Source organism: Coregonus clupeaformis, chromosome 15 (assembly GCF_020615455.1).
Source record: "Coregonus clupeaformis isolate EN_2021a chromosome 15, ASM2061545v1, whole genome shotgun sequence".
NCBI classification, from domain to species: domain Eukaryota; kingdom Metazoa; phylum Chordata; class Actinopteri; order Salmoniformes; family Salmonidae; genus Coregonus; species Coregonus clupeaformis.
This window is the reverse complement of record NC_059206.1, coordinates 31544174-31569224: the sequence shown is the minus strand read 5'-3', so window position 1 is coordinate 31569224 and position 25051 is coordinate 31544174. Positions and strand designations below refer to the sequence as shown.

Below are 25051 nucleotides of genomic sequence, written 5' to 3'. Positions count from 1 at the left end.
CTTACCTTAACATACAGTGCCTTCAGATAGTATTCACACCCCTTGACTTCTTCCACATTTTGTTGTGTTACAGCCTGAATTTAAAATGGATTAAATTGAGATTTTTTGTCTCTGACATACACACAATACCCCATAATGTCAAAGTGGTTTAAGACAAATTAATTAAGACAACCCCTTTGTTATGGCGATCAAAAGCCCTGGATTAACGCAGTGGTTGGCGTTAAACTAAAGAGCAGGGCAACCGCACACAGAGCTATCGTAGACAACCCTGATGCTACGGCCGAAGACAGGAATAAGTACAAGAAGTCCCGCTATGACCTCCGCAGAGTCATCAAACGAGCAAAAGGACAATATAGGAATAAGGTGGAATCATATTACACAGGCTCCGACTCCCGCCGCATGTGGCAGGAGCTACAGTCCATTACGGATTACAAAGGAAGACCCAACCGTGATTGTGGTCCTCTGTAGCTCAATTGGTAGAGCATGGCGCTTGTAACGCCAGGGTAGTGGGTTCGATCCCCTGGACCACCCATACGTAAAATGTATGCGCACATGACTGTAAGTCGCTTTGGATAAAAGCGTCTGCTAAATGGCTTATTATTATCTGCCCAATGATGCCCCTCTACCAAACAAACTCAAAGCATTTTATGCACGCTTTGACAACAACATCGAGCCGAGTGTGAAGGCCGTCACTGACCAAGAGGACTGGATGACACACTCTCCGAGGCTGACGTGAGAAGGGTCTTTAATCAGGTCAACACCCGCAAGGCCGCAGGACCCGACGGTATTCCAGGGCGCGTTCTCAGAGCATGCCTAGAACAGCTGGCAGGCATATTCATAGTAATTTTCAACCTCTCCTTGTCCCAGTCTGTAATCCCCACATGTTTTAAGATGACCACAATCATTCCTGTTCCTAAGAACCCTAAGGCTTCATGCCACAATGATTACCGCCCTGTAGTACTCACTTCTGTAATCATGAAGTGCTTTGAGAGGCTGGTTATGGCACACATTAACTCCACCATCCCAGCCACCCTAGACCCACTCCAATTTGCATACCGCCCCAACAGATCCATAGACGACGCAATCTCAATTGCTCTCCACACTGCCCTCACCCACCTAGATAAGAGGAATACCTATGTGAGAATGCTGTTTATTGACTACAGCTCAACACCATTATCCCCTCCAAGTTCGTCACTAAGCTTAGGACTTGGGAATGAACACCTCCCTCTGCAACTGGATCCTGGACTTCCTGACGGGCTGACCCCAGGTGGTGAGGGTAGGCAACATCACCATGCTGACCCTTAACACAGGGTCCCCACAGGGGTGTGTGCTTAGTCCCCTCCTGTACTCCCTGTTCACCCAACACCATTATCAAGGTTGCTGACGACACGACGGTGGTAGGCCTGATCACCAGCGACGATGAGTCAGCCTACAGGGAGGAGGTCAGTGACCTGGCAGTGTGGTGCTCGAGCAACAACCTCTTCCTCAACGTCAGCAAGACCAAGGAGCTGATCGTGGACTACAGGAAACGGAGGGGCGAGCACGCCCCCTTCCACATTGATGGGCGGCAGTGGAGTAGGTAGACAGCTTCAAGTTCCTCGGTGTCCAACTCACTAAAGACTTTAAATGGTCCAAATACACACGCACAGTCGTGAAGAAGGAGCGACAGTGCCTCTTCCCCCTCAGAAGGTTGAAAAAGTTTGGCATGGGCACTCAAATCCTGAAAATGTTCTACAGCTGTACAATTTAGAGCATTTTGACTGGCTGCATCACTGCTTGGTATGGCAATAGCACCGCCCTCTATTGCATGGCGCTACAGAGGGTTGTGCGGACAACACAGTACATCCCTGGGGCCGAGCTCCCTGCCATCCAGGACCTCAGGCGGTGTGAAAATAAGGCCCGGAAAATCATCTTTGACCTCAACCACCAAAGCCACAGACTATTTTCTCTTCTGCCGCACGGCAAGAGGTACCGGTGCATCAAGTCTGACACCAACAGGCTATTAAACAGCTTCTGTCACGTCTCCTCCCATTGCTCCCCTCCGGCGCTCTGATTCGCCGGTCTACTGAGCCACCGGTCTGAGCGCACCACCTCGGCAACACCGGAATGGAAACCCCAACGCACCCTAATCACCTCCACCTCATCATCTCATCACCACCCCTATTTAGCCCTAGACTGTTCTGTATTGTGTTGTGTGTGATTGTTAAGCGTTGTGTCGTTTACTCTCTCTTTGTTATTCTCTTTCTCATCATTAAGTAAACCTTGACCTTGTTAATTCCTGCGTCTGCGTCCTGCCTCTTCGTATACTCAGTACTCGTCACAGAATCACACACCAAACGAAAATGGATGCAGCAGGAGTTTCCCAGTGCCTCAACCAGCACCAGCAGCAGCTTGCCCAGTTGAACGCCGCCATGGAGGAAGTGCTCCAAACTCTGCATAATCTGCCCAGCGCTCCGGTTCCACCTCAGGGAGCGGTGAGTGCCCCCAATCCATCTGTTCCCGTGCTATCACCCACTTCTGTGGGAACCCTCGCCCAACCGGAGCGCTATGACGGTAAAACTACTAAATGTAGCGGCTTCCTGCTACAGGTTTCACTTTATCTGGCGCATCAGCCTGGGGCATATAAATCTGACCAAGCCAGGATAGCGCTGGTGATTTCACTACTTAAAGGAAAGGCGCTGGGTTGGGCCACGGCAGTCTGGGAAGGAGAGGAGGCAGTGGCGCTTCCCTACCCCACTTTCCTCACTCGGTTCAGGGCGGTGTTTGCGTCCGAGTACGCTCTGAGCTTTCGCACGGTGGCGGCGTCTTCCGGCTGGAATGAGCGTGCTCTGCGCACGGCCTTCAGAAGAGGCTTACGGGAGGACATTAAGACGGAACTCGCATGTCGGGACAACGAGATGGACCTTGATACCCTCATCACCACGTCCATCCGTCTTGACGACATGTTGAGAGAGAGACGGCGTTCCCAACACCTCCCGGAGCCTCGACGCTCACCCCATCTGAGCTATGGAAGCCGCCCTGCTTCCGAGTCCTCACCCATGGAGGTGGGCAGCAGATCTCCGTGAATGTTACGTCATCATTGTTTTTAGTTCCCATAACGGTGACTGGTTATTCCTTCTCTTCCATTTCTACTGCAATGATAGATTCCGGATCAGCGGGGAACCTTATAGATAGGGAGCTGGTCTCTGAATGGGGGTTGCCCACCGTGCCACTGCCATCTCCGCTACACATCACCTCACTGGACAATAAACCCCTTGGATCAGGCACCATTACGCACATCACTCTCCCCATCACCATCACCATTCCCACACTACCGGAGAACCACGAGGAGCTGTCATTCCACATCGTCACGCCACCCCTTCACCGGATCGTCTTGGGATTGCCCTGGCTCAGACTACACAACCCCACCATCAATTGGATCACCAAGAGGAGCACAGCCTGGTCTACCTCATGCTGGAAGACCTGCCTGCCGGTGGTTTGTTGTTCCACGTCAGTGGAGAGTCCGGAGTCCGCCCTCCAGCCCAACATTCCACGTGAGTACGCAGATCTCTCCGATGTCTTCTCTTCATCAAAGGCTACGTGTCTCCCTCCTCACAGGCCACTATGAATACTGCGTCATGCCCTTCGGCCTCGCCAACGCACCTTCTGTGTTCCAGTCCTTTGTCAATGACGTGTTCCGGGACATTCTGAGTAGACAGGTGGTGGTGTACATCGACGATATCCTGATCTACTCGGCTCCGTTCGAGGAGCGCGTCAGGGACGTCCGAGCTGTCCTACTCCTCCTCCGGGAACACAGCCTGTTGGTGAAGGGGGAGAAATGCGAATTCTACCAACAGGCCATCTCCTTCCTGGGATACAGGATCAGTCCTCAGGGGGTGTTCATGGAAGGAGTGAAGACGGATGCCGTCAGGTCATGGCCAGTCCCCACCACCATCAAGGGCCTACAGAGCTTCCTGGGCTTCGCCAATTTCTACCGGCGTTTCATCAGGTCCTTCAGCTCCATAGCCTCCCCGCTCACCTCTCTCCTGGCCTGGAATCCTGAGGCTGACACTGCCTTCAAGAGGCTGAAGGAGAGGTTCACCACAGAGCCCATCCTAAAATACCCAGATCCATCTCGTCCTTTCATCCTGGAGGTGGACGCATCGGAGGAGGGCATGGGTGCGGTCCTCTCCCAGCGGCACGGTAAGCCAGAGAAAATGTATCCCTGTGCGTTTTTCTCTAAAAAGCTTACCCCTGCAGAGAGGAACTATAGAGTTGGAGACAGGGAGCTGTTGGCGGTGGTCCTCGCTCTGTAGGAATGGAGACACTGGCTGGAGGGCGCAGTCCATCCATTCCGGATTCTTACTGACCACCGGAATTTGGAGCACATACGGGCAGCGAAACGGATGAACTCTCGTCAAGCCAGGTAGGCCCAATTTCTTACTCGCTTTCAATTCATTCCGTCCTACCGCACAGGATCCCAGAATGTGAAAGCCGACGCACTCTCCAGGATGCACCATACCGGAGAAAGGTGGGATCTGGGGGGTCCTATCCTGCCCTCGTCTCTCATCGTTGCACCTGTCGTTTGGGATGTGGCCGAAGACATCCACCTGGCGGCTCAAGAGGCCCCAGCGCCTGCCAATGCCCCTCCGGCGTGCGTGTATGTACCCACCAGTGTCCGTGACCGCCTGCTGATCTGGGCGCACACCACCATTACGGCAGGGCTTTCTGGTATTACGTGCACCCTGCATTCTCTAGCCCAAAAATACTGGTGGCCCATCTTGGCTTCTGATGTCTCCCGCTATGTCAACTCCTGTTCCATATGTGCCCAAATGAAGACACCTCGGAATGCCCTGGCAGGCAAACTAGTTCCTCTCCCAGTGCCTCAGCGACCTTGGTCACACCTGTCCATAGACTTTGTCACCGACCTTCCATGTTCTGACGGCTTTATCATATATCCTGACTAGGCATCAGGATATATGATAAACAGAGTGTCACACCAGCCTTCGCTTTGGCTCCTCCTCCTGTCCAGCTCAGCCGTTCGGCGTCGCCAGTCTTCTAGCTGCTGCCGAACCTACTGCTGGCAAACGCCCTTCATTCATCAACCCCGGACTTGTCTCGTCATCATTACATACACCTGCTTCCAATTCCCACTCTATCACTGTATATACAGTTGAAGTCGGAAGTTTACATACACTTAGGTTGGAGTCATTAAAACTCTTTTTTCAACCACTCCACACATTTCTTGTTAACAAACTATTGTTTTGGCAAGTCGGTTAGGACATCTACTTTGTGCATGACACAAGTAATTTTTCCAACAATTGTTTACAGACAGATTATTTCACTTATAATTCACTGTATCACAATTCCAGTGGGTCAGAAGTAGTTACATACACTAAGTTGACTGTGCCTTTAAACAGCTTGGAAAATTCCTGAAAATGATGTCATGGCTTTAGAAGTTTCTGATAGGCTAATTGACATAATTTGAGTCAATTGGAGGAGTACCTGTGGATGTATTTGAAGGCCTACCTTCAAACTCAGTGCCTCTTTGCTTGACATCATGGGAAAATCAAAATAAATCAGAACAGATCTCAGAAAGATAATTGTAGACCTCCACAAGTCTGGTTCATCCTTGGGAGCAATTTCCAAATGTCTGAAGGTACCACGTTCATCTGTACAAACAATAGTACGCAAGTATAAACACCATGGGACCACGCAAACGTCATACCGCTCAGAAAGGAGAAATGTTCTGTCTCCTAGAGATGAACGTACTTTGGAGTGCAAATCAATCCCAGAACAACAGCCAAGGACCTTGTGAAGATGCTGGAGGAAACAGGTACAAAAGTATCTATATCCACAGTAAAACGAGTCCTATATCGACATAACCTGAAAGGCCACTCAGCAAGGAAGAAGCCACTGCTCCAAAACTCCCATAAAAAAGCCGGACTACGGTTTGCAACTGCACATGGGGACGAAGATCGTACTTTTTGGAGAAATGTCCTCTCGTCTGATGAAACAAAAATTGAACTGTTTGGCCATAATGACCATCGTTATGTTTGGAGGAAAAAGGGGGCTGCTTGCAAGCCGAATAACACCATCCCAACCGTGAAGCACGGTGGTGGCAGCATCATGCTGTAGGGGTGCTTTGCTGCAGGAGGGACTGGTGCACTTCACAAAATAGATGGCATCATGAGGAAGGAAAATTATGTGGATATATTGAAGCAACATCTCAAGACATCAGTCAGGAAGTTAAAGCTTGGTCGCAAATGGGTCTTCCAAATGGACAATGACCCCAAGCATACTTCCAAAGTTGTGGCAAAATGGCTTAAGGACAACAAAGTCAAGGTATTGGAGTGGCCATCACAAAGCCCTGACCTCAATCCTATAGAACATTTGTGGGCAGAACTGAAAAAGCGTGTGCGAGCAAGGAGGCCTACAAACCTGACTCAGTTACACCAGCTCTGTCGGGAGGAATGGGCCAAAATTCACCCAACCTATTGTGGGAAGCTTGTGGAAGGCTACCTGAAACATTTGACCCAAGTTAAATAATTTGAAGGCAATGCAACCAAATACTAATTGAGTGTATGTAAACTTCTGACCCACTGGGAATGTGATGAAATAAATAAAAGCTGAAATAAATCATTCTCTCTACTATTATTCTGACATTTCATATTCTTAAAATAAAGTGGTGATCCTAACTGACCTAAGAAAGGGAATTTTTACTAGGATTAAATGTCAGGAATTGTGAAAAACTGAGTTTAAATGTATTTGGCTAAGGTGTATGTAAACTTCTGACTTCAACTGTATACTCCCTCTGCCATTTGTCTTTGTCGGTCATTGTAAATGTTACTTTTTTTCCTGAGAGGAATCTCTCCTACTATTTCCTGAGTACTTTATATTTTGCCCTTTGGGTTTGCCCTGTGCTGTTTTGTTTATGAAGATATATTTTGAGCACAACAGCGTTTGGGTTTCGTCCTGCTTTGATCTATGGTGCTTAAATAAATTCAGTCTTCTAAACCTGCAACTGCCTCCTGCCTACTCCTCTCTACACCAGTGACACAGAGTAGCAGCAGCGTATATGATAATAGTATGTGAGTGTGTGTGTGGATTCAGTATAAATGGCTGCAACAAGCTCTCACAGTCTCATGTCAGAATTAGACGTTCATCCATGTTTCTCAAACATCACATTTAAGGTTAAGTTTAGGCATTAACCTCGAAATCTTAAAGTTAGGCATTAACTCCGAATGATTAAGGTAAGGGTTAAGGTTTGGGATAGGCCTAAAACTAAAATGTAAAAAACAACTTTCAATCACTGGATTTGAACATACAACCTTTGGCACCAGAGGCCATCCCCGTCCACAACCCCCTAGAAAAACCGAAACCTACTTGAAGGTAACAGCTCTCACTGTTGCCCCTAATGGCCACGTCATCTCCCAACTTCCTCAGACATGGATGGACGTTGACTACTGACTTGTATCACGGGTGACCTGGCAGATAAATGTGTGTGCATGTTATGTGTGTGTGAGCAAATTATGTGTGTGTGAGCAAATGAAATGTGTGTCTGTGTGTCTATGTGCATGTGTGCGTGTGTTGGAGAGTCAGTGTGCGTGAGTGTGTGGAGTCCTGTGATTGTGCATAGAGACAGTGCAAAAATTAAAAATTAAATACAAGGGTCAACTCAGTCCATTAAATATATTCAAGTTGAAATTACACACAAAAGCCTATTGGCAAAATAGAACTCAATTGATTGAACATGAAATTGATTTCAATATGATTCAAATATATAGGCCCATGTAGTCATCTCGGTTTTCATTTGAAGCATCTTTTCATCCTTCACTTGTTTGTAACAATTATAAAGACTTTAGTAACTTTGCGTATTTGTATTCAATTTCGTTCTGAAGTTAAGCGGTCACAGTCAGACAGATAAACATCTTGATTCTATGTTTAGTGGAGATCTTCTGTGAATAAAGTGAAATGGAAGGGCAAAAATGCATCACTTAGCTGTTCGAGTGGTCTGAGGCAGTCGATAAATAAGGAGCTACTGGAAACAGCTCGGCATGGCTGCGATAGATGTTTAGGGGTGGGGGAGCTGAGTTTTTAAAAAATCAAGGGGGGATAATACAATAGTAATAATGGCCCAGTGCACTAATTTTGAGGGATTTTTAAATGTATTTATCAGGGGGTGATGCAGCACCCTCAACAACCCTACTTCCCGCTGCAATGCAGCTCAGAGAATTAGCAATGCTCCAACTAAGGTTCTAACTAGGGCTGTGGCGGTCACAAAATTTCATCAGCAGGTGATTGTCAAGCAAATAACTGTCGTCTCGCGGTAATTGACTGTTAATTAACATAAACACATTTAGCATCATGGTAGTAGGCTATAAGCGTGAATGTTCCTTTCAGCGGAAAACACCATTATCAAAAGTGACCGCAAATGCAATTATGCATATAATGCTTTTCTTAAAAAGGTGCATTTTTATGGTGAAAATTATCTTCCCCAAACTTGAAACTCACGTGTTGCTTATATATGCCAGTTAGGCTCTACACCCCTTGTAAAGCGGATTAATGTGCTTAATTCTAAGAAGTTATTTGGCCACTTTAGTTGTGATACAAACCTTATTATAACGTATAGGCCTATGGGCTAGGCTACATGAGGTGTGCGACTATGATTTGAAAAACGTGCATAAAAAAGGCTTTGTTTCTTATGCTGGGCATCAGTCACAAGTGATAATATATCATTCACAAGTGATAGGCTAATATTGTCACCCCATCAGAATATTATTGATTTAATCTTGTCTTTACATATACTAAATAATATGTGTGACATTTGTTTTGATTTAGAATGGACCATTATCATGCACCTGTCTCGACAACAGGGGCAGCGGGAAAGAATACATGTCATCTATGCACATAAATAGCAAATGGAGGACGCTTTTCCCCGTGGTTTATTTTCATGCCAGCCAGGTAGGCTATACTCCTGTTGTAAATATAAATAATGTGCTTAATATTAGGAAAGTTGAGTAATAAATATAGTAGGCCTAGCCTATAGAAAGCTGATGGGATCCTCCTCTTTTTATTAGCCGCCATCACTCTGTTTTCTCCTGCAATTGTATAGCCTATAGAAATGTGGCACAACATGAGCTCATGTGGAATTTGACTGGCTTCATGACTCGTGACTGCCGGTGTGGTGATAATACGGTCATCGCAACAGCCCTAGTTCTAACTATGAACTTAACCTTATGATGCTTTTGGGAAACTGGGCCCAGGGCCGCCAGTTCACTGATGGATGGGAGGAGAGAGGGAGGAGAAGAAAGAAGGAGAAGAGGTGATTAGATAGCTGTGCTTATGCTTGACCTCCTCTACCCCAACACTTGTCCCTTCATCCAGACTGACAGAGAGGGAGGGAGGGAGGGAGGGAGGGAGGGAGGGAGGGAGGGAGGGAGGGAGGGAGGGAGGGAGGGAGGGAGGGAGGGAGGGAGAAAGAAAGAAAGAGAAAGCTTCCTCAATGAAAACGAGAAGCACAAAGAGAAAGAAGATGAGCAGAGGAGAAGAGAGACAGAGAAGGAGGGAGTGAGGGAGAAAAAGAGAAGGGGTTTGTTGAGATTCTGGCAGCGACACTGGGACTATCATTACCATACATCAGGACAATGAATGAGGCTTTCAGTGAGCTGTAATAAGAATTTGATAAATCATGAGGCCAGAATTAACTAGACGTCACAACAATGAGACTCCTCTGATGGATGGAGGGAGGGCCATGGCACAGATTACTCATAGAGGAAGAGAGGAGAGAGGGAAGGAGAAGGAGAGGAGGATGCATTGGGTCCAGCAAGGTCAAAACAGGGTCTGAGAGAGAGGGAAGGAGGTGTCCCAGGCAAAGAGAGGGGAGGAGAAAGGGAGACAGGGATGGGGAAAGAGAGAAGAGTTATCTATCCAAAAGGAGATGTATGGATAAACCACTTCTCCAATCTTTTTGGCCCTATAACAAAGAACAAACAGCAAAAACATATACATTACCAAATACAAATCTTAGAATCAACTATTAAAGACTACCAGAACCCACTGGATTCTCCAATTACATTGAATGAACTACAGGACAAAATACAAACCCTCCAAAAAGGCCTGTGGGGTTGATGGTATCCTAAATGAAATGATAAAATATACAGACCACAAATTCCAATTGGCTATACTTAAACTCTCTAAGATCATCCTTAGCTCTGGCATATTCCCTAATATTTGGAACCAAGGACTGATCACCCCAATCCACAAACGTGGAGACAAATTTGACCCCAATAACTACTGTGGGATATGCGTCAACAGCAACCTTTGGAAAATCCTTTGCATTTCATAAACAGCAGACTCGTACATTTCCTCAGCGAAAACAATGCACTGAGCAAATGTCAAATTGGCTTTTGACCAAATTACCGTACGACAGACCACGTATTCACCCTGCACACCCTAATTGACAGTCTGCAGCACCCGGCCTCACCCTACTAGAATCTGAAGTCAAATATCTACTGTTTGCTGATGATCTGGTGCTTCTGTCCCCAACCAAGGAGGGCCTACAGCAGCACCTAGATCTTCTGCACAGATTCTGTCAGACCTGGGCCCTGACAGTAAATCTCAGTAAGACAAAAATAATGGTGTTCCAAAAAAGGTCCAGTTGCCAGGACCACAAATACAAATTCCATCTAGACACCGTTGCCCTAGAGTACACAAAAAACTACACATACCTCGGCCTAAACATCAGCACCACAGGTAACTTCCACAAAGCTGTGAACGATCTGAGAGACAAGGCAAGAAGGGCCTTCTATGCCATCAAAAGGAACATAAAATTTGACAAACCAATTAGGATCTGGCTAAAAATACTTGAATCAGTTATAGAACCCATTGCCCTTTATGGTTGTGAGGTCTGGGGTCCGCTCACCAACCAAGAATTCACAAAATGGGACAAACACCAAATTGAGACTCTGCATGCAGAATTCTGCAAAAATATCCTCAGTGTACAACGTAAAACACCAAATAATGCATGCAGAGCAGAATTAGGCCGATACCCAATAATGATCAAAATCCAGAAAAGAGCTGTTAAATTCTACAACGACCTAAAAGGAAGCGATTCCCAAACCTTCCATAACAAAGCCATCACCTACAGAGAAAAACCTGGAGAAGAGCCCCCTAAGCAAGCTGGTCCTGGGGCTCTGTTCACTAACACAAACAGACCCCACAGAGCCCCAGGACAGCAACACCAAATCATGAGAAAACAAAAAGGTAATTACTTGACACATTGGAAAGAATTAACAAAAGAACAGAGCAAACTAGAATGCTATTTGACCCTAAACAGAGAGTACACAGTGGCAGAATACCTGTCCACTGTGACTGACCCAAAATTAAGGAAATCTTTGACTATGTACAGACTCAGTGAGCATAGCCTTGCTATTGAGAAGGGCCGCCGAAGGCAGACCTGGCTCTCAAGAGAAGACAGGCTATGTGCACACTGCCCACAAAATGAAGTGGAAACTGAGCTGCACTTCCTAACTTCTTGCCAAATGTATGACCATATTAGAGACACATATTTCCCTCAGATTACACAGACCCACAAAGAATTCGAAAACAAATCCAATTTTGATAAACTCCCATATCTATTGGGTGAAATACCAGTGTGCAATCACAGCAGCAAGATTTGTGACCTGTTGCCACAAGAAAAGGGCAACCAGTGAAGAACAAACACCATTGTAAATACAACCTATATTTATTTTCCATTTTGTACTTTAACTACTTGCACATCTTTACAACGCTGTATATAGACATAATATGACACTTGACATGTCTTTATTCTTTTGGAACTTTTGTGAGTGTAATGTTTACTGTTAATTTTTTATTGTTTATTTCACTTTTGTTTACTATCTATTTCACTTGCTTTGGCAATGTAAACATGTTTCCCATGCCAATAAAGCCCCTTAAATTGAAAGTGAATTGAAAAGAAGTAACAGACTGCAACTGAAAAGATATAGGAGGACAGAGATTAGAAAGGTGGGGTAGTGAGAAATAAAGAGAGGGCGAGAGAGGGGGGTGAGGGAGTGTACACTATGGGGGGCAGACATTATATCTGGCATATCTCTGGTAATGATCTTAGTAGTACTACAGTTATCACATAACAGTTTCTCTCAACCTCCCCCTCTTCCTCCCTCACTTTCTGCCTCCCTCCCCTCCCCTCCCTCCCTCCTTCCTTCCTTCCCTCTCTCCAGCACTCCTCTCTCTCAGTCTGGCTGAGGGATGTTAATTTAATGAGAGCAGTCTGGAGGGGGTAATGGAATCTGCCCTAACACCATTAACCATGAGGCTTATCAGCTCTGCTCTGCATGGGGACACACGTCAGCACACTGCACCCCTTTGTTCTCTACAGCAGTGTTTTCCAACTCCAGTCCTCCAGTACCCCCAACAGTACACATTTTATTATAGCCCTGGACAAGCACACCTGATTCAACTTGTCAACTAATCATCAAGCTCTCGATCACCCATGTAACTGCAGCCTAACCTGGAGTGTGAGGTTTTGCAAAAAGTGGTAAAAAGCTCAATGTGACTGGAGAACAGTACTAAAGGGGTAACTTTTTACGTTGTTGTTCCTAAGTTGACATGGAGGACAGTCATGTGATAAAGGGTTAGGAGGACTATAGTAAGTTAGGGTTAGTATTAGTTCAAATACAAGTCCAAGTTTAATTTTGCAATATATATTAACTACATTGGAAATAGAGCTCTCCCATTAAAAACAGCCTTATATTAGAGAGGTGTGATGATGGCTACACAGCCATGTAAATGAGCAGAGAGAGATCTCATCAGTCATCCTGCCAGTCTCTCAGTCCCATTATAATTTATGACCATAATTGGCCCATGTATCCTCAGGCTACTGACTACTCTCCTCTCTGATGGATCTACTGACGACCCTACTCAGCCCAGCCACTCAACACTACACTACACTACACTACGTGTGTGTGTGTGTGTGTGTGTGTGTGTGTGAGCTTGTGCGCATACACCTCTTATGAATGTGTTTAACCTCTTGCCCTCCAGCACCAGTAAACACCAACGTGTCCATGCTGACATCATTTCCAGGTGGAGGCTGGTAAATAATACTATTAGTAAATTAGCCAGGCTAAACAGAATGAGACAAAGCATGGCTTCATGACCTTTTATAGTAATACTGTACCCTGGACACAACATCTGAGGGGGAGAAACAAGCAAATAGAGAAGAGAAGCAATGCCCCTCACCCACTCATCTCACCCTACTCTCCTCCTCTCATCTCACCCCTTCACCCCTCAATATATCTTCCACTCTCTGTAGGGGCCTAGTTGTAACAGATAAATGGTTGAGTTAACCTCTTGAGTCCCACCATCACGTTTTGGACTTCTAACTCTTTTTTAAAAGTGTTTTTGATGGGTTGCACCATTGGAAAAGTCAATTTCTTCTGGTTAACAACCATTAGTCTGTGATTAATGGGGGCTGAGTTAGAGCGGTGTTTGTGAGACAAGGGCGGATCTTGAAGGGGTCCGGGGGCAGTTCTTCTCACAAAAACATCTGAAGAGTCCAAATGGTTTGAGCTACAAACTACTATGACCCATCTATGAAAACCTGAGACTCTCACGAACACGCACATGTACTGCTCTATGACGCTCAGAAGCCACACAAGAGTCGTTAGAAGGTAAGGGGTTCCTCTACATAGAAGATCATAGGAAATCCCAGGACGTAGTGTCTATAATACTATAATAAGCTCACATACAGTTGAAGTCAGAAGTTTACATACACCTTAGCCAAATACATTTAAACTCAGTTTTTCACAATTCCTGACATTTAATCCTTGTAAAGATTCTCTGTTTTAGGTCAGTTAGGATCACCACTTTATTTTAAGAATGTGAAATGTCAGAATAATAGTAGAGAGAATGATTTATTTCAGCTTTTATTTCTTTCATCACATTCCTAGTGGGTCAGAAGTTTACATACACTCAATTAGTATTTGGTAGCATTGCCTTTAAATTGTTTAACTTGGGTCAAACGTTTCAGGTAGCCTTCCACAAGCTTCCCATAATAAGTTGGGTGAATTTTGGCCCATTCCTCCTGACAGAGCTGGTGTAACTGAGTCAGGTTTGTAGGCCTCTTTGCTCGCACACGCTTTTTCAGTTCTGCCCACAAATGTTCTATAAGATTGAGGTCAGGGCTTTGTGATGGCCACTCCAATACCTTGACTTTGTTGTCCTTAAGCCATTTTGCCACAACTTTGGAAGTATGCTTGGGTTCATTGTCCATTTGGAAGACCCATTTGCGATCAAGCGTTAACTTCCTGACTGATGTCTTGAGATGTTGCTTCAATATATCCACATAACTTTCCTTCCTCATGATGCCATCTATTTTGTGAAGTGCACTAGTCCCTCCTGCAGCAAAGCACCCCCACAGCATGATGTTGCCACCCCCGTGCTTCACGGTTGGGATGGTGTTCTTCGGCTTGCAAGCAACCCCCTTTTTCCTCCAAACATAACGATGGTCATTATGGTCAAACAGTTTTATCAGACCAGAGGCCATTTCTCCAAAAAGTACGGTCTTTGTCCCCATGTGCAGTTGCAAACCGTAATCTGGCTTTTTTATGGCGGTTTTGGAGCAGTGGCTTCTTCCTTACTGAGCGGCCTTTCAGGTTATGTCGATATAGGACTCGTTTTACTGTGGATATAGATACTTTTGTACCTGTTTCCTCCAGCATCTTCACAGGGTCCTTTGCTGTTGTTCTGGGATTGATTTGCACACCAAAGTATGTTCATCTCTAGGAGACAGAACGCGTCTCCTTCCTGAGTGGTATGACGGCTGCGTGGTCCCATGGTGTTTAAACTTGCGTATTATTGTTTATACAGATGAACATGGTACCTTCAGGCGTTTGGAAATTGCTCCCAAGGATGAACCAGACTTGTGGAGGTCTACAGTTTTCTTTCTGAGGTCTTGGCTGAATTCTTTTGATTTTCCCATGATGTCAAGCAAAGAGGCACTGAGTTTGAAGGTAGGCCTTGAAATACATCCACAGGTACACCTCCAATTGACTCAAATGATGTCAATTAGCCTATCAGAAGCTTCTAAAGCTATGACATCATTTTCTGGAATTTTCCAAGCTATTTAAAGGCACAGTCAACTTAGTGTATGTAAACTTCTGACCCACTGGAATTGTGATACAGTGAATTATAAGTGAAATAATCTGTCTGTAAACAATTGTTGGAAATATTACTGTTGTCATGCATAAAGTAGATGTCCTAACCGACTTGCCAAAACTATAGCTTGCCAAATCTATAACAAGATATTTGTGGAGTGGTTGAAAAACGTGTTTTATTGACTCCAACCTAAGTGCATGTAAACTTCCGACTTCAACTGTAGTTGGTGTCGCAAACTCCAAAAAGTTATCACTGACTAGTAGGATATTCATTTCCCATAGAGCAAACAATTTCTGTACTTTCTACATTCTTATAAATATATTTTATCAGGTTTTTGCTTGGCGGATCTTATTGGTTTGACATTAGTCAATCAAACTAATGAATGCAACTGTTTGTCAAATTGTTTTGTGTTCTACTTGTAAACCTGGTTGTCCTGAAAAGAAAATGGTAAAGCACTTCAATGTGAGGCTAAATATGAGGGCAGAGCAAGCAGATGAATCAAATTAGTGAATTTCAACTTGTTTTGCTGTGGGAAGCCTGGTTACAATGAAGGTAAACAGGTCAGATGAATGATGCTGTAATGGGACAGAGAGAGAAAGGAACACAGGGTCAGTGAGGATCATACAAACTAGGGATGAGTAGGGTCACCACTGAACCCAGCACCCCCTCAATAACCCCCAACATTCAAGAGAGAGAGAGAGAGAGCGAGAGAAAGAGAGAGAAGGGCAGTGAGGCAGGGAGAGAGAGAGTAGGAGGTATTGGCAGGCGAGTGATGTGTGATTGGGTTGGTTGGTTGGTGGTTTAAAAATTGACAGCCAGGCCTTAGAGGTCAGTAGCTAAGTGATCCATTGAGTCTCAAAGGTACTGCTTGACATCTGCTGATCACTTCATTGTCTCAGTGTTCTTCAATTAGACAGTGGGTGAATCTCAAGTCTCAATACTCCTCTTTCTGAAGTGTGCACTTGCTTGCTCCCCCTCTTGGACTGGATTAAGCGGGAGTGTCCAGAGGAAGTGTAACACTTTTTGCATGTAGTACCTGAACATGTATTAAATAATATAAATATGTACAGAGTCTCCATCTCGACCACCTGCAGGTTGTCCCTGTATGGTTTGAGTGCGAGTACCCTTTGGATTCTATTAAGTTTTTTACTCTTAGCCGCTTACTATATAGCCTTGACACAGACTCATGCTCATTTTCTCCGTAATTCAGAAGAACAAGGCTAAGAGAGAGCTGTCGTCTCAGTGTGTCTGTAGGCTGGTTTTGACAGACACAGAGACACACACACAGTCACAGGGCGCTGGCTCCTCACAATTCCATCGTCAAGGGACACATACACACTAGTGCGCACCCAAACACACACTACGCACCAGCTAAAATCATTTTGTGACCCTGAGATTTGAATCATATTCTACTTGACATGTGGCCTTCGCTCCAATTCTTCTACCAATGTTATTCTCTCCCTCTCTCCTTCCCACCCTCCCTCTTTCCAGCCCGCTCCTTCATCCTCATCCAACTTTCAAGCTCGCTTTCATGCTGTCAAACAGGATGTTTCTCTTCTCTCCCTTAGTTTCTTTCTGTGTCTGTCAGTGTCACACACACTGTTGTGGAGGTTGTCTCCTGGGGGTCTGAGAGGGAGGACAAATAGGGCCGGGAGCCATCGATGTTCTGACACCCACACACACCTCTGATACACTAATGTCCTCCTCCTACTCTGTACATCACTAATTTGGTATGCGGTTCTCTAAGGAGCATTAACTGAATCAATGAGTTCATGTAAATGTGGATATTATTCTGAGACTGTGTGGTTATGATAATATCCTGAGAAGGAGTGTGTAATTGAAGTGAGCTGTCTGTTCATCAGTGGATGGAGCCATGGCCAAACATTGGACAGTTACGTTTCTATAAAGCTAAACCTAATTTCTCTCTTCCGTAGCCACTAGTCTAGTTTGTGGAATGCTGGTGTGAAATTGTTAGCTAATATCGCCACCTGGCGGACAAAGACTAAGCTCAACACTTCCGCTGAAAAACGTCTAGGACACAAGTGTGTACGTTCTTTATCAGTAAAATAAGTGATGTAAAGGATGGGAGGGAGCGGTGCTAGGAAATAGAAATAGTTGTTTTTCAGAGAATAAAGTGTCTATTCTCAAGGTCAAGGAATTTATTAATCTACACCACAAAAAGATAAGATAACAAACCATAACTTCTTCTGTATCTACGGGCAACAAAAGTAAATATTCTATTCGACAGTGAATTAGATAGCTATACATCAGAAAGTTCTTATTCACCACTTATAAACACACACACACACACAAAAGGTAATCATTCAGATGTCATTCATTTACAACCCTTCAGACACACACAAGCCTCACACACGTTTCTCATTTGATTATCTCAATGACTTGATATTACATTCAGATGCTACTTCTCTGCAGAGTAGCTACTGTTATCAAGGACATGCGATTTGATTCATAGAAATCATGTAATAGCGTAAATGAACACAAATCCATGTTAGCTGCAACGGAAGGGACATGGAGTTACTTTGGGAGAAGATTGAACAAACAGTGATATTAAAAATACAATTCTTGGCCATCAGCAGCAGTCCATTCCCCACGACTCTTTCACATCTCTCTTTCCTTCTCTCTAAATTGTTTTCCCTCATCTCTCTCTCTTTCCCTCTCTAAAAACGGTCCCCCCTCATCTCACTCTTTCTAAAAAACAATGCTCTAGACTTCCATAATTCCAGAACTATTAACTAACAGATCCTCCAGTGACTTCTCATGGGACAGTTCCCTGTGGTACTTCTACAGTTTGTTTGGGATGGGAGGTCTCTGATGATGACTTGCGACCCCCCCTCTCTGTCCCCCCTCCCCCTCCGATGCGTCCCGGCGTTCCATCGCAGTATTCCGTCTGTCCTCCGTGCTGGTGACCGTACTGGAAGCGGATGCGAAGCTCTCCGACGCGACAGCGAGGCAGGATGTCTGGGATCCACTCGATCACAAAGGGAGTGGGATCCTTCTGATCCGCTGTACACAGTCCTGTGGTGATCAGAAGAAATCAGTTCATATGACATCACACACACCAGTCCAACCCAGCTCACACACACACACACACACACACTGACCGACTTCGAGGAATGTGCGTAGCTCCAGGGGTCGTATGGCCTGGGATCTGTCCGTCCGGCTGTAGCCCTCAGTGGGGTCAGGAGGAAGAGGCTCAGGACAGCGGAACGGAGAGTAGGAACCATCACTGTTCTTCACAAAACTCTGGGTCAACTCCAGGGGCAGCTACACAGACAGAGGAAGACAGAAAGAGGGAGAAGAATGCATGGTGAGATAGAGAGAAAGTCACGGAGTGACTAAAACCAAAACATACCAACACCCTTTCGTAAATACATGACATGAGCAGTCTGAAGACTTTGTGAGTGGATGAGATGAAGGAGGGAGATGGGGAGGAGTGAAGAAGAGAGAGCTGACCTCTGGGGTGTCGAAGATGCGTTTCACCTGCATCAGGTTGGTGATGTGCCAGGTGTACTTGGAGAAGGAGCCATGGGGCAGATCATCATTCCTCACAAACGCTGACCAATGAAAACAAAAAGATAACTTAGCCTAAAACTGGTGGTTACTTCAGGGTTAGGGTTAGGGTTATGGTTGGTGTTGGGTTAAGGTTTACCTGTAGTTGTGTTAGGGTTAGTCTCGTGAGGCCATCTTTCCAAATCTCATCTTGTTGACTGAAATATTGGAAATCTGGAGAACTTCAGTATTGGATTTTGCGTTTGAATTGGAGTGCTGGCTGTTAACGCTCGCATTTGATTGTCTTGGAGTAGAAATTACATGTAGTTGTTTTTTCCCTTTTGTTTTTCCTAGTTTTGTTTGTGCCTCTTTTTCTACCGGGTTAGACAACATTTTAGTAGCCTATGCTGCCTTCTTTTTTGTATCTTATGCTAGTTAGCTTGTTGCAAGTCAGAAAAGGATTTAGAAAAATATCCTCTGTTTGGAGCTCCACCCAATCAAAATATTTAATTGATTTGATAGGTGGCAGTGCGTCACTAACATTAATCTAGACTCCACCGCACTTTTAGCATCTTTCTTCAGACAAGTTCCCCAGGCGTTCCGAACAATGGAAACAAAGCCTGGGTGTCCGAGTCTATGTTAGGCTTAGAGTAGGCTCATTTGTAGAGTTATACAGTGAGCTCCAAAAGTATTGGGACAGTGACAATTTTTTGTTTTTGTTTTGGTTCTGTACTCCAGCATTTTAAATGATACAATGACTATGAGGTTAAAGTGCAGACTGTCAGCTTTAATTTGAGGGTATTTTCATCCATATCGGGGGAACAGTTTAGAAATTACGGCACTTTTTGTACATAGTCCCCCCATCTTAGGGAACCAAAAGTATTGGGACCCTCAAATTAAAGCTGACAGTCTGGACTTTCACCAAATAGTCATTGTATCATTTCAAATCTAAAGTGCTGGAATACAGAACCAAAACAACAAAACATGTTTCACTGTCCCAATACTTTTGGAGCTCACTGTAGTTGAATTAGGGTCAGGGTTGGGTTGGGTTAGGGTTAAGGGTTACCTGAGGTAGCATTGGGCAGCCGTCTCTTCTTGGAGCCCAGGGACAGACGGTGCTGCAGGGCGTTGAAGAACACCTGGGGGACGTGGAACAGCAGAGGCTCCGGCTTACCTGGAGACAACATCGTCATCATCATCATCAATTAAACAAACTCAGAGGGCCGGAGGGCTGTGTGTGTGTGTATGTGTTACCATCAAACTGGTAGTGCATGGTCAGGTGGATCCGCTCTGTAACGCTGGCTAGCCACTGCTGGAACCCCAGGGTCACCAGGCTCTCATCCACAGGCTGGCTGCTCCCTGACACGTCATAATTAATAAAAAAAGATATAATAATATAATATTACCTTTTAATGCTCAAGAATCTGTGGTTCATTGGATACCCTTAAGGGGCATAAATGCAGTGAGAAATGCAGTGAGAAAGGCAGTGAGAGACAGAAAGGAGGACAGACGGACAGGACGGAGGCAGTTGGCAAGAGACAGAGAAAGGAGGCAGGCAGGCAGGCAGGCTGCACCTGGGTTCTTGAGCCCAATAGAAACAGGAGCACAAGGACCAGGAGATTTCCTCTGACAAGGCCCATACACAAAAAAAAAATGTATGCACGCATGACTGTAAGTCGCTTTGGATAAAAGCGTCTGCTAAATGGCATATTATTATTATTATTATTATTATTATTAAGGCCTCCTCTGGCTGGGGGGCTGCCCCCCGTCTCTACCCACCCCTACCCCCACCCACCATACAGGACATACAGCTGGATGGAGGGAGGAGAGAGAAGAGAGGAGGGAGGAAGAGACAGAGAGAGGGGACAGACAGGAGAAAAGGAAGAAGAAAGTAACAGAGGAGACAGAGACAGAGACAGAGGAGTCAGAGACAGAGACAGAGACAGAGGAGACAGAGACAAAGAGGAAAAAGAGGAGAGAAGGTCACAGAGAAGGACAGATTGAGAGAAAAAAATCGTGCTCAGGCAGATTTCAAAGAACATACAGAAGGTCCTATTTCGATGATGAGGCACTCGCACTTCTATTGGATGAACAGTGTGATTTACAGGGCAGCTCACCAATGAGGTGCTCCTCCAGACGGAGTCTCTTGGATTTGTGAGTGGTGATTGGTTCAGGCAGCTGAGGTGGGCTGGAGCGACAGAGGACTGTGCAGTCCGAATTCTGTTGTAAACCTGCAGTACAGATGATAACAGAGTCTCCTACAGGTACAGCAGCGCACACATACAGTTGAAGTCGGAAGTTTACATACACTTAGGTTGGAGTCATTAAAACTTGTTTTTCAACCACTCCACAAATGTCTTGTTAACAAACTATAGTTTTGGCAAGTTGGTTAGGACATCTACTTTGTGCATGACACAAGTAATTTTTCCAACAATTGTTTACAGACAGATTATTTCACTTATAATTCACTGTATCACAATTCCAGTGGGTCAGAAGTAACATACACTAAGTTGACTGTGCCTTTAAACAGCTTGTAAAATTCCAGAAAATGATGTCATTGCTTTAGAAGCTTCTGATAGGCTAATTGACATAATTTGAGTCAATTGGAGGTGTATCTGTGGATGTATTTCAAGGCCTACCTTCAAACTCAGTGCCTCTTTGCTTGACATCATGGGAAAATCAAAAGAAATCAGCCAAGACCTCAGAAAAAAAATTGTAGACCTCCACAAGTCTGGTTCATCCTTTGGAGCAATTTCCAAACGCCTGAAGGTACCACGTTCATCTGTACAAACAATAGTATGCAAGTATAAACACCATGGGACCACGCAGCCGTCATACCGCTCAGGAAGGAGACGCGTTCTGTCTCCTAGAGATGAACGTACTTTGGTGCGAAAAGTGCAAATCAATCCCAGAAAAACAGCAAAGGACCTTGTGAAGATGCTGGAGGAAACAGGTACAAAAGTATCTATATCCACAGTAAAACGAGTCCTATATCAACATAACCTGAAAGGCCGCTCTGCAAGGAAGAAGCCACTGCTCCAAAACCGCCATAAAAAAGCCAGACTACGGTTTGCAACTGCACATGGGGACAAAGATCCTACTTTTTGGAGAAATGTCCTCTGGTCTGATGAAACAAAAATAGAACTGTTTGGCCATAATGACCATCATTATGTTTGGAGGAAAAAGGGGGTGGCCTTGCAAGCCGAAGAACACCATCCCAACCGTGAAGCACGGGGTGGCAGCATCATGCTGTAGGGGTGCTTTGCTGCAGGAGGGACTGGTGCACTTCACAAAATAGATGGCATCATGAGGAAGGAAAATTAGGTGGATCTATTGAAGCAACATCTCAAGACATCAGTCAGGAAGTTAAAGCTTGGTCGCAAATGGGTCTTCCAAATGGACAATGAACCCAAGCATACTTCCAAAGTTGTGGTAAAATGGCTTAAGGACAACAAAGTCAAGGTATTGGAGTGGCCATCACAAAGCCCTGACCTCAATCCTATAGAACATTTGTGGGCAGAACTGAAAAAGCTTGTGCGAGCAAGGAGGCCTACAAACCTGACTCAGTTACACCAGCTCTGTCAGGAGGAATGGGCCAAAATTCACCCAACTTATTGTGGGAAGCTTGTGGAAGGCTACCCGAAACGTTTGACCCAAGTTAAACAATTTAAACGCAATGCTACCAAATACTAATTGAGTGTATGTAAACTTCTGACCCACTGGGAATGTGATGAAATAAATAAAAGCTGAAATAAATCATTCTCTCTACTATTATTCTGACATTTCACATTCTTAAAATAAAGTGGTGATCCTAACTGACATAAGACAGGGAATTTCTACTAGGATTAAATGTCAGTAATTGTGAAAAACTGAGTTTAAATGTATTTGGCTAAGGTGTATGTAAACTTCCAACTTCAACTGTACATACACCATATGACATATTACACAAAGTGCAAAGATCACACACACTCATATCAATCCCTCTCCTAGGGACCTACCATTGGAGCTGTAGTTGAGGAAACCTGTGAACTCTGAGGCCAGTTTCTCGTCACTGGTGAAGGCACAGACACAGGCATAGAAGTGGAGGCAGAGGTATGGAGCTACAGGGCCAGCATCAGCACCAGGCCGAGAGGTGGAGTCAGGTAAGACACCAGAGGAGACGCCACCTGAGGACCCTCTCACCTTCCCATCCCCATCCTGAGAGGTCTCCATGGCCACTCTTCCCCCCGCCGTACCTCCTCTGACACCCCCCTGACAGGCACACTGAAACACAGCCCCCTCTCTGACCTTCCCCTTCCCCCCAGCAGCAGACCCCCCCACGCCTACAGTTAGGTGCAGCAGCCCCAAAGGATGACTTGGTCCACTGTGACATTTCACCACCAGAGTATCTTTGTTCACCCTCTGGACCAGGGGTCCCGGGGACTCAGTAGCCAGCCTCCAGAGCTCTTCCCTGGCCTCGGCTGAGGCCTGAAGCCCCTCCAGGATAGAGCTCTTCAGGGGGAGAGGGGTGGCCTGCGCCTGGCACGCCATGGCCTGCTTCACGTGGACACAGGGGGAGACGGAGTTAGACAAACCCTGCTTGGACGGGGGGTTGGTCAGAACAGCGGCCTGCTGTGATTGGCTCTGGCCTGACCTTTGACCGTGGGCATGGCGGCAGGTGGGCAGGAAGCAGCGGCCCACATTGACCCGGGTCAGCAGGGTCGCCCCTTCGCTCGTGGCAATGGTCGTATCTGTGGGGACAAGCTCTATGAACCCCCGCTGTGTTGCAGCCGCTCCCACCCCTCTCACTCGCTGACAGACAGAGAACACCTGCGCACCTCCACCTGAGGATTCACCACCTCTTCCTTCACCCCCCTCTTCCTCTTCCCCTCCTCCTCCGTCAATCACCACCCGCACCACCTCCACCGCCCCTCTCTTGGCCCCTCTACCTCCCCCCACAGCCCCCCCACCTCTGAAGACAATTCCACAAGCCTTGTTCTTGCAGCTAAGCCCGCGGGTGCCGTTGAAAACGCCACACTGGGGACATTTCCTGATCCCTCGTAGGGTGGGCTTGCCCAGATTGGACAAAAAGGATGGGGTGGTGCTGGTAGCAGTCTTCCTGCTACTCTCTCTCTGCTTTGAGCAGAGGTTGGGGGGTGTAAGGGCGGGGGTCTGTGATGTGGGGGCAACCACCGATGTGGGAGGTGAGGTCACTGCCACCCCAGACTCCATTTGGGCAGCCTCAGTCTGTCTCCACTGGCAGTTGGCCTGAAGTCTGGAAGACAGAGTAGGTCTGAAAAGAGAACAGATACAGCCTGATCTAATTTCAGCAAGTAGATAATACTGTAATCAATGTGATCAGAAAATAACTTAGGCCATAATGCAATAATTTGTTCCAGTCAAGCCCTTGTAGGCCTTTATCGCCTTTATGTATTCAGAAAAATGTTTTTTTTATATATATACAATATGACAAATAATGTATCATAAAAACCTGTTATTTTTCAACTCATGTAACTTTGATAAGAAAGGAATAGAAAAGCTAATTTAGGTAGGTTGACATTGTTCCTGAAGTGAACAATAACGCTGCGTTAAATGGGTCCATAATTATACCAGACGCATCGCAATCTACTGTTCACGCCTGTGTTTGGACCATGATTGGTTACAGCTGAATGCATACCTGTGTTTTTTTCACTGCCTATAATCCTGGCGCTGTATGGTCGTTTCAGTTTTCATACACAAGCCTCCTCTTCCCCTCGACCGTCGCCATTCCTCCTTACATCCAATGTATCCGCATTGCGCCTGTAACGAGCATCCTGATTGGGTAGGGTGTTGGACAATAATTTATGTATACACTAGATGTTTGACCCACCGCACGTCCATCTTGGTACTCCCCCACCGTCGTAAAATAGTAATGGCGTCTTTTTGTAGGCACTAACTCCACAGAACGTAGGCTATGTAATAATTACCCCAGCATGTACGTTTTTCCAGTGGACGATTCGGACGGGATTAGTTTTACCAAACTGCCCCTGTAATTATTTGTTTTCCTCATTCACAATTGACCATTATGACGGAACCTTGGAGGCTCTTCTAGGCGTGAATATATTTTAAATGTCTAGGGATAGCCGAATATTAGCCTAATTGCCTTCAATTCGGAGAAAGTCGAAATAATAATGCATATCAATAATAACCATGAACTGTAACCTATGTAATTACCTGACGTATTTGGCAATTTATAAATTCATTGGCACAATATCGTCCACTTCATCTTTTAAAAGAGAAGTATGGCACTAGAAAAGTTGATATATGACAAAACAGATCATTCATCTGACACTACGTGCATAGCGCTTTGTTTTAAGCATCAAATTGTTCCCCATGTTCTTACCCAACCTGAGTGCATTACCTGTTA

The 25051-nt window shown here is 45.5% G+C and overlaps 1 protein-coding gene across 1 annotated transcript; it reads right to left on the bottom strand.

Annotated features, from left to right (window-relative positions):
* Positions 1 to 17295: 17295 nt before the first annotated feature.
* On the bottom strand, positions 17296 to 24618 carry LOC121583509 (uncharacterized protein C2orf42). Its single transcript, XM_045225433.1, has 8 exons — positions 24323 to 24618; positions 22665 to 23938; positions 20784 to 20897; positions 19921 to 20025; positions 19733 to 19840; positions 18631 to 18731; positions 18279 to 18441; positions 17296 to 18192 (listed from the first exon to the last, which is right to left on the bottom strand). The coding sequence occupies exons 2-8, from the start codon at positions 23875 to 23877 to the stop codon at positions 17933 to 17935; spliced, it is 2064 nt and encodes a 687-aa protein (XP_045081368.1). The 5' UTR covers positions 23878 to 23938; positions 24323 to 24618; the 3' UTR covers positions 17296 to 17932.
* Positions 24619 to 25051: the final 433 nt, after the last annotated feature.